Here is an 18,704-nt window from a genome sequence, read left to right on the forward strand (position 1 = left end):
CGAGGCGGCCGCCCAGCGCTGACCTCGTTCTGCCAGGGGATGGGCACGGAGCCTGTGGAGAACTTGGAGTAGAAGTCGTCGTCCGTGTGGTCCAGGTTGACGCCCTTCACGGTGGAGAACTGCTCAATGTCCAGCACGTCCTTACAGTACACGGCCCGGGGCTGGGGCAGAGCAAGCGAGCGGTCACACGGGCCCCGCCCTGGCGCCACCGTCCCCAGCCAGGCCTGGGGCTTTGATGGGGGAAGCAGGGGGCGTCTGCCTGAGCCCCCCACCCCCACCGGGAACCTGGAGCTCAGAGTGTCCAGGGCCCTGCTGCCCTCAGGCCTCACATGCCGGTCACCCCATCCCTGAGTTCACCCTGCTCAGCGCCCTGCAGCCCACTCCTCCATCACACAGTCTTTGTTCCCCAAAGGGCCCAGGACTGGGACGGGGAAACTGTTTCCAAAGTCCTTTCTGTTTGGGGCTCTGGGCCACCTGCCATAGAGAGCGAATGCTGGTTCCCAGGGCCAGGCCCGAGGAACACGCAGCCACGGACGCCTCCCGGGGGGGCCCTCCCAACCCCCTCTCACATTACGGGGCACCAAGGGGCTGGGCACCCAGGCTCTGCAGCCAGCGGGCCGGGCTGGCTCCCAGCGCTGGTGCTTAGGAATTTTGGAAAAGTCCCATGTCCCATAGGCCTGTGTCCCCACCTGCAGGCCGGGCTATGGGAGCACCTGTGCCTGGGCTGTAAGCATGCGTGAGCTGGCGGTAATATCTTTATCTCACTCCCCCCGCCACGCACTGGGGGCTGCTCTCTGCTGAGACCCACAGAGATGACTCAGGCCGGCCTTCCCTCCAGGAACTCAAAGCTGGGACTGAGCCTCCCAGGGGCTCTGGGGCCTGAGGTCTGAGGATGAGGACTTCATGGAGGAGGCGACTCCAGGATGGATGCAGGGCCCCCAGCCCTGGTGACATGTCTGTCACCGGAGGGCAGAGGCCGCCGCCTGCCCACGGGTCTCCTCGGCCCCGGGATCGAGGCCCGGAACCGACATTCGGTGAGTGCCAGGCTGGGAACAGGGCACAGGCTCTGTCTGGGCTGGGGGGGCTACTCACATCTGGAATGAAGGGCGGGTCCAACATCCCGGCTTCCAAGCGCTTGAAGTTCATGTTCCTGAAGAAGGGGTGTCTCTTGACCTCCGCGGCCCCCTCCTCCTGACAGCCCAGCCTCTGCTTCGCGTCTTTGGTGAGCAGCTGTGACAACACAGAGCCCGTGAGGCCACGCCGGGAGCCTTGTCGCTCCCGCAGGTCAGGCCTGTGGTCATCTCCCTCATGGGGCATCCCTGGGACTCCCCGGTGCCCCTCCTCCAGCCTGTGCCACCCAGGTGCCCGACAGACACCGCCCGGCCCTGCTCAGGCCTCGCTTCAGCGCCTTCTGAGCCGCTGTGAGCTCTGTGGTCCCGCGTTCACAGTGCCGGATGCCTGGAGCCCCCGGGGGAGCAAGACTCCTGTCTGTGTCTCCCCGGGACCACATGCCCAGCACCCGTGAATTCGGGCACCCACTGACGCTTGCTGAACTGGGGTGACCTTCTGCCACAGGGAACTGACAAAGGGCAAGGACTCGGTAGGTCTGTAGGTCTCCAGTTCATTTACTCAACTCACAAGTGCAAACCCCTGGGGGCGGGTGAGGGAGAAAGAAGGGAAGGAAGGGGGAGAGGGAGGGAGGGAGGGAGGAAGGGAGGGATAGAGGACACTGAGGGTTTGGCCTCAGCGAGATCATGTTTAAAGTTGGAGGCAACATGGATGTAACACATGGGGTCAGAGGAACGCAAGTTAGCTGCTCACTTGGGGGTCAGGGAGGCCGAGGGGCCAGAGGACAGGAGCTGGAGGGGAGGGGAGGGACCAGTGCTGGGACTCAGCAGGGGCCTAAGGAAGGTGGGGCTGAGGACTGGCCTAGAGACAGGACCGGGGATGCATGCATGTCTGGACCCCAGGAGCAGGGAAAGGTCTTGTGGCCGCCAAGACCGAATGAGGGACAGAATCTGGGTCAGGGACCAGCTTCCTGGCCCTACTATGTCCTGAGCTGGTGCCTGGAGGGGACAGGGCCGGCCTGGCTGCCAGACCAGAGAGACCGTGGTTAAGGACACAGAAGAAGCACAGGGTCATTTGTCAGAAGACGGAGCAAGGCCTCTGGTCATCCTTCCAGTTACAGAAGATGAGGGACATGGGTTTGACACCAGGATCCCCAGGCGTGGCCGCTGCCTTTCTCTCAGTGCACACCAGGGGGCAGCAGAGAAACAGCAGCGCCCAGTGCTGGTGCCCCAAAGCCATGTGCCAAAGCCCATGATGCGGGCAGGGAGGGGCCCTCTGTGCCTCTGCCCTCTGCCCGCTCAGCACATCCCACGCCCCTGTTGGGGGGGGTCTCTCCAGACCTGCTTCTCTGAACCCCGACCCTGACCTGGGACACGTGGTGCTGCCCTCCGCTATCCCTCACCCAGTGTGGTGCCGCTGCATACGGACCTCGCCTGACAGAACCGAGTCTTGTTAGCACACCAGCCGGGTTTCCCAGCATCCCTGGGAGCCCACGTCCCCGCTGACCGCCTTGTGCCGCCTCGCTCCTCCGGTCCCCCACCCACCTCCACGGCCATGACCACCTGTTTCCTTGGAGGCCCGGGCAGGTGGGCAGGAGCCCAGCCACCGGTGGTTCCGGTGCGTGTTTGCATGTGTGCATGCTGCCCCTCCCTGAGTGTCCCACATGCAAACGACAGGTGGCAGGCCCAGCCCCATCTTCCTTCCCAGGGCTCTGACGCCAGGCTGGGGCTGCAGAGGTCAGGCTGGGGCTGCAGAGGAAGTGGCCCAGCCCGGGGCGAGGACAGCGGGCCCCGGGAGCTCACCATTTTACAGATGGACTTGGCCTCCTCGGAGAACTTGTGGGAGTACACCTCCTCCGTCTCCAGGACCCGGCGGTCCACCTCCTCCCGCTTCACCTTCTCCTTGCGGCCCCGGAACGGCGACTGGCCCTCGATCATCTCGTAGAGGAGGCAGCCCAGACCCCAGTAGTCGGGGCTCAGGCCGTACCTCTGGTTGTTCAGGACTTCGGGAGCTGGGCGAGGAGGGAGAGAGCGAGGTGAGAGGCCGCTGGTGGCAGCAGAGTCCAGGCGCCCGGCTTGGGCTGTGACTCATGCCAGCCGGGTCCAGCTCCTCCTCCCTAACTGGAAGCAGGTGCCAGGGACTGGATGTAGCTCTAGGCCTCTTCCCTGCAGCCCCAGGAGGATGGTCGGGAGTCGGCTCAGGGGGGGCAGGGCAGGGCCCCAGGCTGCTCTCTGCTTAGAGTCATGCTTGGCACCCTCATGGCCTCCCTCCTGTCATGGGTCTCCCCAAAAGGCTGTCCACCAGCCACTGGACCCTGACTTCAACGGGGCCTCCTCCTGAGCATCACTGTGTGCCAGCCTGGCCACTGACCCCGAAGTGGACTGGCTTTAGACGCAGGTGGGCTGGAGGTGGGGGTTGCAGAGAACTGGGTTTAGTCCAGTCACACTTGGGGCTCCACGCACCCTGGCTAAGACCGCCCACCTCCCACCGTCAGAAGAGCCCCTACTTCTGATCAGAGTGGCACAATGAGGCCAGGGATCCACGTGGGGGGTGAGGGGGAGGGGGCCGCGCCCACACTCACCCATGTAGCCGACGGTGCCCACCCGGCCTCGGATCAGGTCTCCCTCGGGGATCTTCACGGCCAGGCCCAGGTCGGAGATCCTAATGTGGCCTGAGGGGGAAGGGCAGGGTCAGTGGGACCCTGGGACGGTCATGTGACACTGGACCACCCTGGGCAGGGCCTTAGACTTGCGGCGTGCCCTGGGGCAGGAAGAGGGGGACCCCGATCTACCGTCTCAGGGCGACTGCAGGCCCTGGGGAGACTCAGGTGTCAGATGCGGGGCCGCCTGCACTTGGCTGGACACGGGCAACCTGCCTCATGCAACGCACTAATGGGCTCCTTGGAAGGCTGAGGTCAGCGGGTTTCAAATGCCTTGGCCTGATTCCGGGATTGCTTCACGGAAAAAATGTGAGATTCTCCTGACATTTTGCAACAATTTGCTTAAGGGGAAAAATTATAAAGCAATTTGGGAAGCAACTTCCCGTCCTGCCGAGATGGTCTTTGGAGGTTGTTTTCTCCCTTTGGAAAAACAAGATGGGACGATGCCCAGGCCCCTGGAGACTGGGAGATGGATTGGAGCCCCTGGTCCCAGACTGAACCCCCAAAGCAGAGACGACGGTGCTGAGGTCAGCCTCTGTGTTGTCTCCCCTGGTGGCCCCCACCAGGGACAAGGGGGATGTCACAGCCACATATGACCCTGCAGGCAGGACCACTCCCCCTCCCCCGTGGGTGAGTGCCGGGGCCCCCACAGCCTGGACCTGAGCAAGGCCCAGTGACAGGGACCCCGGCCAGGTCGGAGCTGTGTGAGGCCCCCAGCTCTGGCCCCAGATAAAGGCAGGAAAGGTAGAGGGAGCACGTGGATTCACGTCACGGGGATGCAGGTCAGAGGTGGGCGTGGCTCTGAGACCAGAAGGATAGGAACCCCAGTGGGCACTGGGCTCATCCGAGAGGGGCAGCGAGGTCCGGGACCCTCTGCCTGCTGCTCCCCATGGCAGCATCGCCAGGCCATCAATACACTGAGGAGACCTGGCCTCTGATCCCGGCTCCCCACGGATATTGCTGGGTGACCCTGGCAGCTTGGCTCCTCTGAGCCTTAATCTTGTCATCTGTAAAATGGGCACAGGGACTGCTGGCCCTGCCCCCTCTGTGGAGATGGGCAAATCTAGTCAGACTGAAAATGAGGAAACTGTTTCCCACCCTTTAGTGTGAGAGGCTAACAGTTGGGAGGGGTTCCCGTGGCTGCCCTGTCATCTGTGTGAGACAGTAACAATGGCGATGCACGAACGCTAATGACGAACACATGTTTCGCTGGCTGTGGCTGACTGAATAGCTTCCCCTCAAGCTATCTTGTCAGAGCCTCACCCCCATCTTCAAGCCTCTAAGTTGGCAGGACCCATGTTTCCATTGAAAAACAAGGGAGATGAAGAGCAGAGAAATTGTGTGAGGTCAGTATGTGCCCAACATCTCTGAAATCCTGGACACCTCATCTCATTCCCCTCCACCTCTCTCTCTCTCTCTCTCTCTCCCCCTCTGCCCAGCCAAGTTGCTTCTTCTCCTCGTAGGAGCTGTGTCCATGCCCACGGTCTTCTCTGGGTTCCCAGGGCTGAGGAGCAAAGTGGCTCCTCCCCTCCCCCTTGCCCACTGCTCCCTGCGGGCCCAGGGTGGTGAGTCTCCGAGAGGCCCTCTGCATTGGGTTGCGATGCTCACCTCAGCTAGAGCAGGAAAAGGACCTCCCCAGCCACTCCCTGACTTACCGTAATCATCTAGCAGGATATTCTCGGGTTTCAGATCCCTGGAAGGGAAAGACCACAGGCATGTGAGTGTGGGCATCTGGGCAGCAAGGGCACCCTGGCCTCTGGGCTGACCCCGTGGGCAGCCAGGCCTGAGAGTTCCCTTCCCGCATCGGGTTGTCTGGTCTCTGGGCTGATCTCTCTCCGCCCGCCCTGCGCCATAGGCATCTGCTCCGCGCTGGAGAGTGATAGGAAGGAGGTTAGGCAAAGGCTGGTCCTGGCTCCTCCACGCGCTGCCAGCTGCCAGGCCTGAGAATACCGCTGGCTGGGGTGGTGACAGACCCCTCCAGGGCTGGGAAGACCGCCCCCCTCTCCCCCCCAGGTCTCAGGATGCCCGGAAGGCAGAGCAGGGCCTGGGAATAAAGGCAGAGACACTTGAGAACAAAGCGCCAGCTGCAGAACTGGCACAGAGAACTGCAGGGAAGAGGAAGGTGCCCCCTGGAGAAAGACCCCCTGGGAATGGGGCCCCCAGGAGCCTGGCACCCCCCCAACTCCAGCTGAGCTACAGCGGGAAGAGAGCACGGCCGGAAGGCGCGGCTGTAGGCGTGGCCACCTCCCCCGGACCCCAGTGTCTGTCTTCCCTTTGATGACATCATCATGCTCTTAGGAGAGGGAACCTCTCCATTAGTTCCCAGGAGGGGGAAGAGGCAGCAGGACTGTCTGGTTTTCCTAGTAAAAGGTCTCCCCGAGGGTAAACCAACAGCCAGTAGGATGGCGTGTGCCGCTCAGGTAAGCTGCTGGGCAAGCAGTCCACGGCTCTGGACTGAGGGTTGGTTCTCCACCAACTGGCTTTGTTTATGGAACGGGCGGCAGCTGTCCCCGGGGTGGTGACTGCCCGTCCAGTGGGCCCCAAAGTGCTGATTGGTATTTGTATGGAGTTATTCATTACAAAATACATTTTGTTGCTGTTGTTATTTAATTTGCATTCTTTTGATGTGTTAACAATCCCAAATAAGGGCAAGAGCCAGGGCTTCCATACGCCAGCTGGCCAGCGGGCAGGGCCCGAGCCCACGGGAGGAGAGGCCAGGCGAGCGGCCGGCTTGGACTCGGAGCTGCCTTCTCGTCTTCTTGTAAATGAAGGGCACTCAGGTGGAGGATTCTTTTTCCGACACTTAGGAAAATTGTTCGACTCCCTTCTCACTTGAGTGAAAACCAAACAAAAGCATAACTGGGGAGATGGTCGAGGCGGGAGGCATGCACCAAGACCAACCTCCTGGTTTTCAAAGCCTTCTTGGTCTCCCCAGGTAATCTCCACCCAGAGCGCCATGGCCCAGGTCTGCGAGCGGGTGTGTGGGAGCGGGGTCGCTGGGGACTGTCCACTCACCTGTCGGCAGTTTCAGGAATGTGCGTTTCCGGATCCCTAACACCAGGGTGCCCTCCTTCCTCTGGGGTCCCTCCCACCTGCCCTTTCTCAACAGCTCTTCTGCCAGTGACCCAAGAAAAGCAGGCTCTGGGCCCTCTTGAAAATGAATCATTATGGGGTCCTGCTCCAGGTATAAAAAGCCCTGGGCCCCATCAGAAGTGGGATCTAGTCGTAATAATTATAACGGCAACTCAACAGAAGAAATGATTTGAACACGTAGAGCCTTATGATCATAGGAAATTAAAAAAAAATCTTACATGTATCCACATATTTCAATAAAAGAGTCTTAGGCAAAAAAATATATTACATTATAATAACATTTTGTGAGGGAGGTGGGGAATAGAAAATGATAGGAAGTTCCTCACCATTAAAGAGCTTTATGCATGTTTAGATAGACGATGGTGGAAATCAACTTGCTACAGCAATGAGATTCCACTGGATGCCTTTAAAAATGTGAAGTAACTTCCATACCGAAATATCCAGATCAGCCACCATTTAAACAGACGGTGGACTGTTTCAGAAGTCCATCTTCAGATTGTGAAGATGCTTCGTGGAGGCCGTGCGACAAGCCCCGCCCAGGGAGACGGGCAGTGTGGGAGGCGGTGGTCCAGGTGAGCACCAGCCATCATGTTGGCCCTGAGCCTCACGCTGGGCGCTGTTCACAGAGCCTGGACCCTGGGCCTGCCACGTCGGGCGGTGTGGATGGACGCAGGCCTGCTTGTGGTGGCCACCCCCCAGTCTTCCTAGGGCTGGTCCAGGTCACGGCCAACAGGCTCCACCAAGCTTTCCTGGGCACTTGCCCCCTAAGCAGCCCACCTCACTTACTCTGTTTCAGTGGGAGTCTGCACCCTCACCTGTGAGGACCATGATCAGGCCTCGGGTCCCATCCCCACCCACCCAGACGCAGGCGGAAGGCCAGGCGGGACCGGCTCACCTGTAGACGGTGTTCTCCAGGTGCAGGTCTTCCAGGCCGCACAGGATCTCCGCTGCGTAGAACAGGGCCCGCTCCTCCTCGAAGCCGGGGTTCCCCATGTTGTAGATGTGGAACTTCAGGTCGCCCCCGTTCATGATGGTCAGGACCAAGCACAGTGCGTCCTTGGTCTCGTAGGCATAGGCCAGGTTGACCTGGGAGCAGAGGACAGCACCGAGGTGAGGTCCTGCCACTGCCCCCCACTTCCGCCCTCCCTTCTCAGGGCCCGTGCAGCTGCGGGACGGCTGGGCTGGGGAGCTTCAGCGGCTTCACGCCACCCCCGAAACCTGACAGCCTCGGCGCGCCCCGCCCGCTGCCCCTCTCAGCTGGTGAAGGACTCCCTCCTTCCCATCCGGTGGTTCCAGGTGAGGAGGCCGAGGGGAGGGGCCCTGCCCTTTCAGGGGTGCTGCCAGGATGGTGTTCTTGCATTTACACCACAAAAGCATGTGCGTGCATCAGGCAAAACTGAGTGGCCCCGTTGGCTGGTCAAGAAAAGCAGGCCCCATGCCCTCCGGGCACCCGTAGTGCAGGGACAGGCAGCGGGCGGGGTGGTAGCCTAGGGCCTTCGAGAAGCAGAACAAGACTTGGCAAAGACTGTCCCCTCTGGCACGCAGGACACGCCTGGCCAGAGGGACCATCCACAGAGAGGATCTAGCCCTGTGGTTCTCAACCTTCCTAATGCCGCGACCCTTTAATACAGTTCCTCACGTTGTGGTGACCCCCAACCATAAAATTATTTTCGTTGCTACTTCATAACTGTAATTTTGCTGCTGTTATGAATCGTAATGTAAATATCTGATATGCAGGATGTATTTTCATTGTTACAAATTGAACATAATTAAAGCATAGTGATTCATCGCAAAAATATGTAATTATATATGTGTTTTCCGATGGTCTTAGGCAGGGGTCCTCAAACTTTTTAAACAGGGGGCCAGTTCACTGTCCCTCAAACCGTTGGAGGGCCGGACTATAGTTTTAAAAAAACTATGAAGAAATTCCTATGCACACTGCACAGATCTTATTTTCAAGTAATAAAACAAAATGGGAACAAATGCAATATTTGTATTTGCATGTGGCCCGAGGGCCGTAGTTTGAGGACCCCTGGTCTTAGGCGACCCCTGTGAAAGGGTCGTTCGACCCCCAAAGGGGTCGCGACCCACAGGTTGAGAACCGCTGCTCTAGCTCCTTGCGGAGGGAGACCAGTGCCTGAGGCTCTGCGGATGAGGGCTTGGCCGGGGAGGGGCAGGGCTGGGTCTGGGGCAAAGGACACTTCACCGAGGGGCTGGCACACATGGATTCTGGCATCCATAAAACGTGGTGCAAACAGGGACAACGGGTCACGTCTGAGGAAAGGCAGAATGCGCCGAAGGCGCGAGCTCTGCGAGCTGTGCTCTGCGTCCCCGTCGCACACCTGTCCAGGTGACACCGAGGAAGGGCTCCGGGAGGAGCGCATGGGAATAGCCCGCCAGGGGCAGAGGACGGGGCACCATAGAGGAAGGCCCTTTCCCTGAGCGGGACCCACCATCACCAACCCCATAGCCAGCCCTGCCCCCGAGGGCTCCATGGGCAGCCTGGAGGCGGTGACCTGGGGTCACTATTGAAAGGGGCTAGTGACACAGAGGCTCACAGCCAGAATGATGACCGCCACCTCCCACACAGCACGTCACCCCAGCGGTGGGGACAGCCGGGATGAGACAGAGACCACACCTCTGTCCCTTGAGTGTCACCTTATAAAGCCACCCCCTCTGGGGAGTGGAGCAGGCCCTGGGCCGATGGCCTCCCTCGCCTCATGCACAGCTGGTAGGAGTTTAACTGGGCGACCTGCGTGGAGAGCCCGTTGGGAACAGCTACCAAATGGAAAACACACACACCCTCTGACACAGCCATTCCTCAGCCAAGGAATGCAGCCTCCGGACACGTCCACAGAGCCATGCCAGGGGTGCTCAGGGGCGGAAGTGCAGCCTCCGGACACGTCCACAGAGCCATGCCAGGGGTGCTCAGGGGCGGACGCGCAGCCTCGTCCGCAGCGGCTTCACCCCCAGGACGCTCTCTCCCTGTGGGGGTCAGCCCCACGGGCCAGGGTTCACTCTCCCATGTCTCAAGGGAAGGGGGCACAGTTTTTTGTTGTTTTTTTTTTAAAAAGGTGCAGCTATAAGTCTGGATTTTTTGCTTTTTTTTAAAGATCTATATTTTAAGGGGAAAAAAAGATTGCAGCATAAGATGTCTAGTGAGATCACATTGGCTAAAAGTAATGACTCCAACATGTTGGAACGGTTCCTCAGAGAGGGAGCCTTCTGGTTTTCCTCTGTCTCCGTCTGTGCCGTTGGAATTTTTACCTTGTGCACATATTGTTTTTTATGGTGACAGGTGGCGGACATTTAGAGCTGACCGTATGTCCACGTGCTCCTCCACATCTCCCCGCAGCTGGCCTGGGCCCCGCAGGGACCAGCTCTGGCCCACGGGCTGTGGGCGGGAGGCTGTGACCGTCCCGCACGCCCCTGCCCACACTTCCATTATTCCGGACGGGGCAGCTGCAGGGAGGAGGAGGGGGGCCCGATCTGACCGGACTCTATGTGAGTGACAGAACCGTCTTGGTTGGCCCGGCCGGCGTGGCTCAGTGGTTGAGTGTCGACCTCTGAACCAGGAGGTCGTGGTTCAATTCCCGGTCAGGGCACAGGCCCGGATTTCAGGCTCAATCCCCAGTGGAGGGAGTGCAGGAAGCAACCGATCAATGATTCTCTCTCATCATTGATGTTTCTGTCTTTTCCTCTCCTTTCCTCTCTACAAATATAAAGATACAAAAAATAAAAAAAGAACGGTCTTGGTGTTTTCAGCTGCAGCAAGTCGGGGTGTATTTGTTACTGCAGCAGAGCAAAGCCTAGACTGAGAAGCCCAGCAGATGCGCACACGATGGCGCCTCTGAGGATACCAACACCAAGGTGTCCGCCGGGAGGAAACCGGTCTACAGGGGCCTGTGGACACGAAGCTCCCGGCGGGGCCCAGGTGGGCTTCTTCAGTCCACCGAGCAGTGTACAAGGTGGTCCTGCAGGACAGAGGCCTCGGTCCCACACACAGGGAGCCAGGCCTGCTCTGTGACAGGACGACGTCGGCCACCAGGACCCAGAGGCGCGTTGGGATGCAGGTATTCCTCCCGCTGCATTCCTTCTCCCTGGCGAGGGGAGCTGCCACACTGGAGGGCCACCCGCTTCCCAAGGGACAGAAGCCCCGGTCACCAGCAGGTGGCCTGTCACTCAGCCCTGGACGCTCACCACAAACGGGCTGTTGACCTTCTCCAGGATCTGCTTCTCGTTGAGGGCCATGGACTCCCCTTTCCTCTTCTTGATCCTCTTCTTCTCCAAGCGCTTGCAGGCGTACATCTTCCCCGTGGCCCGCACCTGGCAGGCACAGACCTGCGGAGCAAGGAGGAACCACGGGTGAGGGACACGACAGGCCTGCTGAGCGCCTCCATGGCCAGGACGCTGGGCCGAGGGGTCGGGAACGGATGGAGCCAGAGCCGGCTGGGCCTGGCCTTGGACCACGGCTGCCCCGGGCCACACCCTCGAGATCTGGCCACCTCGCCCTCCCTCCTCTGGCCCTGGGATGGAGCCCAGCCTTGGAGGTGCAGAATGCGCCATTTTCAGCAACGTGTAGATGCCGCCGAGACTTGAGGTCCGTCCCTCTCTCAGAGGCAACTACACTTCCTGTCCTCAGCTTCCAACCAGAGGCAGCCATTGCCCACTTGGCACATTCAAGTGCCGGCTGCAGGCGGAAGATGCTTGTTGGGGACCAGGGACAGGAGACCCCCGAGAACCCCGAGTGTATGACTCAGAGAAACGGGAAACAGGGCATTTGGGTTCTCGTCTTCGTTCTGCCCCTTGTGGCCGGGTCCCCTCACCATTCAGAACCTCCGCTTCCTCACCCCCAAGTGAGAGTCACAGGCTGTCCCCCTCTTGGGAAGCTCAGACAGAGAACAACAGCCCGTAAAGCAGTGTCATCTGGCCCCCCGTGTCCTCACTTCTCCCTCCGAACACAGCCAAGAGCAGCACCGGTTTCTCCTCCCTGGACCTGAACCTGAGGCTGCCTCACCCCCAGCCCCAGGCAGCGAGGGCTGCTCTGCACCCTGCTTCCCCCCTGCAGACATACCTGCCCCTCCCAAAGGCCCCGGGCCCTGCGCTCTCCACCACAGGGCCTAGGACCCAGCCAGCACGGGAACACCAGGCAGATAGAAGGGACAGGAAAGGGGACTGGAGTGCAGGAGCTGTCACCTGAAACAGGGTGCTCACTCACCTCCCCGAAGCCCCCCTTCCCCAGCACTCGGTACTGCCTGAAGGTGTTTTTGGTTATCGGTTGCCTGAAAAAAAAAGCAAGAATCATGGTGTTAAGATGCATAACCATATGCAACAGACAGCGGCAGCATCTGACTTGGGCGGTGCAAGGCACAGCTCCATGCCCCGGGGACCCCAGGAATGATCGCTGCCGAGGGGTCCCTCACGGGCTTGCTCTGGGGCTGGGTGTTCAAGTCCCAGGCCACCTGCCTGCAGCCCTGCAGCCTGGGAGGCAAGCAGGAAGGCAGAAGGCGCGAAACGTGTGAGGCAAAGCAGCTTCAAGGGACCTCCCTGTGGTGTCCCCTCTCTCCCAAGTGCCAGTCAGATGGCTCAGCTCTGAAGGAAGCTGTGAGCCCGGTGCAGGGAGAGGGGAGGGTGCGAAACGTGTGAGGCAAAGCAGCTTCAAGTAACCTCCCTGTGGTTTCCCCTCTCTCCCCCAAGTGCCAGTCAGATGGCTCAGCTCCGAAGGAAGCTGTGAGCCCGGTGCAGGGAGAGGGGAGGGGCCCGGAGCCACAGGGGCTCTGTGTCCCCTGGAGGGCATGACGGAGACCTGCCCTCCCTGCCCCTGCGCATCCCACCAGCCCAGCATCTACCTCAGCCCAGCATCCCAGCCAGCCCAGCATCTCGCTCAGCCAGCCCAGCATCTAGCTCGGCCAGCCCAGCATCTAGCTCAGCCCAGCATCTCATCTAGCTCAGCCAGCCCAGCATTTGCTCAGCCAGCCCAGCATTTGCTCAGCCAGCCCAACATCTAGCTCAGCCTGCCCAGCATCTAGCTCAGCCTGCCCAGCATCTAGCTCGGCCTGCCCAGCATCTAGCTCGGCCTGCCCAGCATCTAGCTCGGCCTGCCCAGCATCTAGCTCGGCCTGCCCAGCATCTAGCTCGGCCTGCCCAGCATCTAGCTCGGCCTGCCCAGCATCTAGCTCAGCCTGCACAGCAGGTCGGCGCACTTCCAACCTCTCCACCTCCCAGGGCCCCTTTGCCGTCCCCCCTAGAGCTCCAACACTGCAAGACCCCGTCTGCCAGAGGGGAATCTATGAAGTCATAGTCGCGTAGTGTCTCCCGACTCCCCGTTTCAATTAGCCAAAGCCAACCTCTGACTGTGACGCAGGGCGGGGAGTAAAGACCAGATGGTCCTCTGGTTGCTTCGAAGAACCCTGGGCTGTGGGTAGCCTGTGCTTTTCCACCGCTGGTCTGTGTGGCTATGAATATTCAGCTTGCTTTTTCCCCCCTTAAACCTTTTTTCAGCTTTACTGAGGTATGATTGACAGTGTACAACCTGATGTTTTGATATATACATTGTGGAATGATCACCGCAATCAAGCTAATTAACATTCTATTCCCTTGGTTCCCTCCTCCTCCCTCTCCTTCTGTTGAGAACACTTAAGATCTACCCTCCTAGCAAATTTCAAGCACACAATACAGTATTTGTTAACTAGGGTCACCACGCTGTCCATTCGACCCCCCACAACGTATTCATCCTGCAAAACTGAAACTTTTTCACCCTTTGACTAACATCTCCCCATTTCTCCTCCCCTCACCACCCCTGGCATTCTACTCTCTGCTTCTATGCATTTGACTATTTTAGGTTCCACATATCAGTGAGGTCGTGTGATATTTGTCTTTCAGAGTCTGGCTTATTTCACTTAGCAAGCATCTTCCAAATGGATCCACATTGTCACAAAATGGCAAGGTCTCCTTTTTCAAGGCTGATTAATATTCCACGGTGTGTGTGTACACCACACGTTACTCCCGTGTGCACTGTAGCGTTACTCATAATAGTCGAGATATGGAAATAATCTAAATGTCCGTCAACTGGTAGGTGAGTAACAAACAATCCACTTTACAATGTTAACACTGGCTCTTGGAACCAGAACTTGGTTTTTTTGTTTGCTAAAAAAAAAAAAAACTTTTTAAAAATTGATTTCAGAGGAAAGGAGAGGGAGAGAGAGAGAAAAACATCAATGATGACAGAGAAGAATCATTGAGCTGTCTCCTGCCCCACACTGGAGATCGAGCCTGCAACCCGGGCATGTGCCCTGACTGGGAATCGAACAGTGAGCTCCTGGTTCATAGGTCGAAGCTCAACCCCTGATCCATGCCAGCCAGGCCAGAACTCTTTCTGAGCAACTCCCACGCCCACTCCAAGAGTCCTGACCAGGGTTGAGGTTGGCACGAGACTGAATTGGGCCAACGACCTGGGTCGGCTCAAGAAAGACAGTGACCCACCGGCAGCTCCTGAATGAATCTTCCACAGAAACTCTTCTGGCTGCTGGGTCCTGGAGCGGACGTGGGTTTTCCCGGAAATCCCGTCCCTGTTCTCACAGGATGTCCCCGAGACCCAGGGCGCCCGGCATTCACGTGCTATGCCTCACCCTCCCTGGCATGTCCTTGGGCAGCGGGGTCCCCGTCGGCAGCCCAGGGCTGCCCCTCCATCACTCTGTCTCTCTCCTCTGCAGGAGCGGCCAGGGCCCGGAGCTCCCTACCAGGCGCCTCGTCCGCTATCGCCCGGGAGCGTGTCCTACAGCCGCCCTCGAAACCACATGAAGGCGTCCAGGCCCAACCGTTAACGATACATGGAGAACAGACAGCCGGGCGACATTACCGCAGCGCTCCTCTGCTGGGGGGAATAAGTGGGATACAATTTCCGAGGAATTTCTTGGTTAACCTTGGGAGGGAAAAAAGATCCCTTTAATATTTCAACAGTATCCCACTAAGGGCCACGGTCTTGGTAGCGGGTGGGGAGGGAAGAAGAGGGTTGTCAGTCATTTAGGACATTTCTAGGCCAGTGTCCTGACATACTGGTGTCAACGACTTAGTGCAAGGGCTTAGCTTCTCCGATTTAAAAAGTCCATTTCTCCGTTTCCTGTGCTCGGTGCAGACAAGTAAAATGAAAGTCAGTGGCCGCAGCTACAGGATCCCATTGGAACGGGAGTGCCGGGTAGAAGGAATTGAGTGAGGGACCTGGAGTTCAGGTTCCAGCCTCGCCAGGTTCTTGCTGTGTGACCCAGGGCCAATCCATCAACCTCTCTGAGGCCTGCATCTTTAGTAAAACAAAGCTATTGAAAAGGCACTTTCATCCAAAGGCTTCTGAAGGCTGCTATGTGTCAGACCCCTTCTGGGGGTCTCTATGGTAACAGTTCCCACTACTCGAAGCACCTTGTACATGGACTCATGCAATTCTCACACCTGCCTTGAGAGGCGAGATGATTACTGTCTCCATTCTTAGGCTTGAGAGGTAGAATGAGCTGCCCAAGGTCACGGCTGCTAAGTGGTGGGGTTGGAACTGGAGTCCAGGCAGGAGCCCACGTTTGGTGTCCTGGCCCCACACTGCAGCTCTGGGGAAAGTGGGTGCAGATCGGGGCCTGTGTGACACAGCCCAGGGCTTCCGCATCCTGGCCCACACTGCAGCTCTGGGGAAAGTGGGTGCAAATCGGGGCCTGTGTGACACAGCCCAGCGCTTCCGGAAGTGGGGTGGGGCTCGATGGATACGTCCCGCCACTGCCCACGAGGGTCGCTGCTCCTTCCAATCCCAGACGTGCGAGGAAGCCGCCACGCTGACGCTGACGTTGACACTGATGATCTCGGATCGACCACAACTGGGTCAGGAGTTTACTCCTGGGGCCAAACGGCTGACCTCTGGCGAGTACGCACCTTGTCCTGGGCACGTCCTGCCAATCTCATCTCCTCCTCGCCCCAAGCCTGCAAGGCGGGCACTGTTATTTTCCCCCCTGAAGGATGAAGCCGAGGCGTGGAGAGGCGAGCAGCCCTCCCGAGGTCCCTCCAGAGGAGGCCGAGCCGGGCTCAGACCCAGGCTGGGGCTCCATGCCCTCAGCAGGATGTGGGGCCAGCCCTTCGTTCCTCCGTCCCTCCTGCAGGTGCAAGGTGAGCAGCGGCAGTCGTGGGCTGACCCCTTCTCACTCTGCCATCCCCGTTGGTGGGGTGGAGAGACACGCCCTCCAGGGGCTGACGGGCAGGGTGCTCTCTGGGCATCTGCAGGGCACTCGGCCAGCAAAGGTGTTAACACATGTGCAGGGTCAGGATGGCTCCTTGCTCTACAACCACACGTGCCCCGATGGCATGCGTGCCAGGCCTCAGGGCACAGGGAAGTCTGGGCTGTGGAACGGGACACCCCCACCATGTCTACCAGCTCAGTGTGGATTTATTTATTTATTTATTTATTTATTTATTTGTATTTTTAACTATATTGTTATTGCCTGGCCAGCGTGGCTCAGTGTTGAACCAGAAGGTCATGGTTCGATTCCTGGTCAGGGCACATGCCTGGGTTGTGGGCTTGATCCCCAGTAGGTGCTGTGCAGGAGGCAGCCAATCAATGTTTCTTTCTCATCCTCGATGTCTCTCTCCCTCTCCCTTCCTCTTTCTGAAATCAATAAAAACGTATTTTTTAAAGAAAGAGGCGATTGGGTAAAACAGAGGATGTGCAGCTCATCAGAGGATCTGGCAGCTCTTCACTTGCTGGTGGAGGAAGAATTCCCAAGGACAGAAAGAAAGAAGAAGCTGCTGTGAGTGCGTGTGCCTGAGGGGTGAGCGGCGGGTAAGCACACGCCAGCAAGCACAGGCAGGGCGCTTCTAGACCAACACACAGGGGACAGGCAGTTCATGTTATGGGGACCGTCGGCCCACGGAGGGAACTGGTTCTTATACGACTGCTTAGGTGAAAACCTGCCCCCCCCCGCCCCCACACACACACTGGCACACGCGTGCGTGGGGAGCGCCAGCGCCAGGGCCGCACTCACCTTTCCAACCACTTCCACTGGAGAAAGCGATCAAAATACATGCTGTCCAGGTACTCACGGAAGGGCCCTCCCCGCAGGTAGTCGTGGACAGACCTGCTCAGGGGGGAACACAGACAGAAACATTCACAATCCTGGTCTCCAGCAGATGGGCAGAGCCGTGTCCAGCCGGTTAACACCCGGCCTCATCCACTTTCAGGCTTTGGAAATGCAGACACACAGGGGTCAGAGGCCCCGTCATCCTAGGACCGTGGTCGGCAAACTGCGGCTCTCGAGCCACATGCGGCTCTTTGGCCCCTTGAGTGTGGCTCTTCCTAAGCCTTAGGAGCTCCCTAATTAAGTTAATAACAATGTACCTACCTATATAGTTTAAGTTTAAAAAATTTGGCTCTCAAAAGAAATTTCAATTGTTGTACTGTTGATATTTGGCTCTGTTGACTAATGAGTTTGCTGACCACTGACCTAGGAGGTTGTTGGAGACTGCCCAGCTGGCCCCGCCCATAGCCCTGAGCACCTGCCACGGGCACACGTGGCCTGGGGCAGCCATGAGCACTCGGGTGGCATCGGGATTGGGTAAGTGACAAATACTAAACACATGACGCCAGGGACACGTTATGAGAGTTAAGGGAGGTCCCTGGGGTCAGGGAGATCTCTCTGGAGAAGGCACAGGTGCTGAAATGACAACAGAGCAGACTTAGTTGGGTGCAGGGGAGGGAGTCTGAGATAGTGGGTGGTGGGGGCCAAGTGGGGATGTGGCCCTGAGGGCCCAGGCTCTGAACTGGGTCCAGGACCAGCAAAGCCGCAGGGAGATTTTCATCCCTGCAGCAGAGTTTACTGGTCACCTGCGGTGGGCCTGGTCCGGGCTGGGAACCTGGCTGCAGGCAGGGACGGGCTGCTCCCCTTTGAAAAGTGGCGATGCTGACCAACCTGGCCGGGCACTTGGGACCCGGGGAACGGAGAGGACATGCACGTTAGAGGCTGTGTCCTGCCAAACCGGAAACCCAGGGCTGACGTGGGGGTCAGGATGACCACGACCTCAGGGGGACAGCCCAGTTTCAGACCTGACCCTCGGCCAGTTCTAAGAGGGCAGCAACCAGGTTTGTTCCTGTTCGTGGGGGACTCTGCTTGGCACCTAGCACGGGGCTGGCCCCCAGCCGGCCTCCCTCGTGTCCGTCCTCATCATCCCGCTGCCCGGGCACGGGTGCTGGCTTTCCTGTCCCCCACCTGCCAGTGAGCTCTGAGAGCCGGGCTGGGTCCTGCTCACCATGGCACCCCCAGCACCAAGCATGGTGCAGGCACGCAGCAGGCACCCAGTCGATGTCTGCGGTGCAGAGGCTGAGCAAGGGCACAGCGAAGTCCCAGACTCATCCAGCCGTGTGGGTGGCCTGGCTCCAGAGGCCTCTTGGCATGTAGGTATGTGTGTGCACACACCTGTCAGCTTATGGGGAGCGGTGTGTGTGGGCACATGAACAGGTGTGTGTTAAGCCTTTGTAGTGTGGTGGGGGGTCTGCGGGGGCTTGATTGGTACAGCGCTGGCACCGACTTATCTCCTGTCCCATGAGTGTCGTTGTATGCCCCGCAGAGGTGATGGGGTGTCAGAGAAGGCACCCCCCTGCAGCAGTGCCCCCCCGGCTCGGTTTGGTGGCAGCGGAGGGGTTTGGGGGGCCTGGGAAGGATTTCCAAACCACCCAGACCGGGTCAAATTTTTGCACATTTCTCTGTCTCAACAGCCTGGAGAGCCACTGCTTTCAACACCCTTTGAAGCAGATGTTTTCTTTGGACTCGGCCCCCTGGTATCTTTTTCCCTTCTTAAGGAGTCTACACATGTCTGGGCGGCTTGGCTGGGGCCCTGGCCACTGCAGACCAGCCCCGCCCCG

General features: G+C 58.8%; 1 protein-coding gene across 2 annotated transcripts in view; it reads right to left on the minus strand.

Annotated features, from left to right (window-relative positions):
• GRK5 (G protein-coupled receptor kinase 5) overlaps window positions 1-18,704 on the minus strand; it is a 97,297-nt gene that overhangs the window by 2,418 nt on the left and 76,175 nt on the right. For both annotated transcript variants that reach the window (XM_014550574.1, XM_014550575.1), the window contains 9 exons: window positions 16,831-16,923; window positions 12,039-12,102; window positions 11,021-11,161; window positions 7,716-7,906; window positions 5,383-5,420; window positions 3,650-3,739; window positions 2,871-3,079; window positions 1,093-1,230; window positions 24-161 (listed from right to left, as the gene is read on the minus strand). In XM_014550574.1, coding sequence (XP_014406060.1) covers window positions 24-161; window positions 1,093-1,230; window positions 2,871-3,079; window positions 3,650-3,739; window positions 5,383-5,420; window positions 7,716-7,906; window positions 11,021-11,161; window positions 12,039-12,102; window positions 16,831-16,923 — 1,102 coding nt within the window. The remainder of the gene's footprint in view (window positions 1-23; window positions 162-1,092; window positions 1,231-2,870; window positions 3,080-3,649; window positions 3,740-5,382; window positions 5,421-7,715; window positions 7,907-11,020; window positions 11,162-12,038; window positions 12,103-16,830; window positions 16,924-18,704) is intronic.

The sequence above is a fragment of the Myotis brandtii genome, unplaced genomic scaffold (genome assembly GCF_000412655.1).
Source record: "Myotis brandtii unplaced genomic scaffold, ASM41265v1 scaffold604, whole genome shotgun sequence".
Lineage (NCBI taxonomy): Eukaryota > Metazoa > Chordata > Mammalia > Chiroptera > Vespertilionidae > Myotis > Myotis brandtii.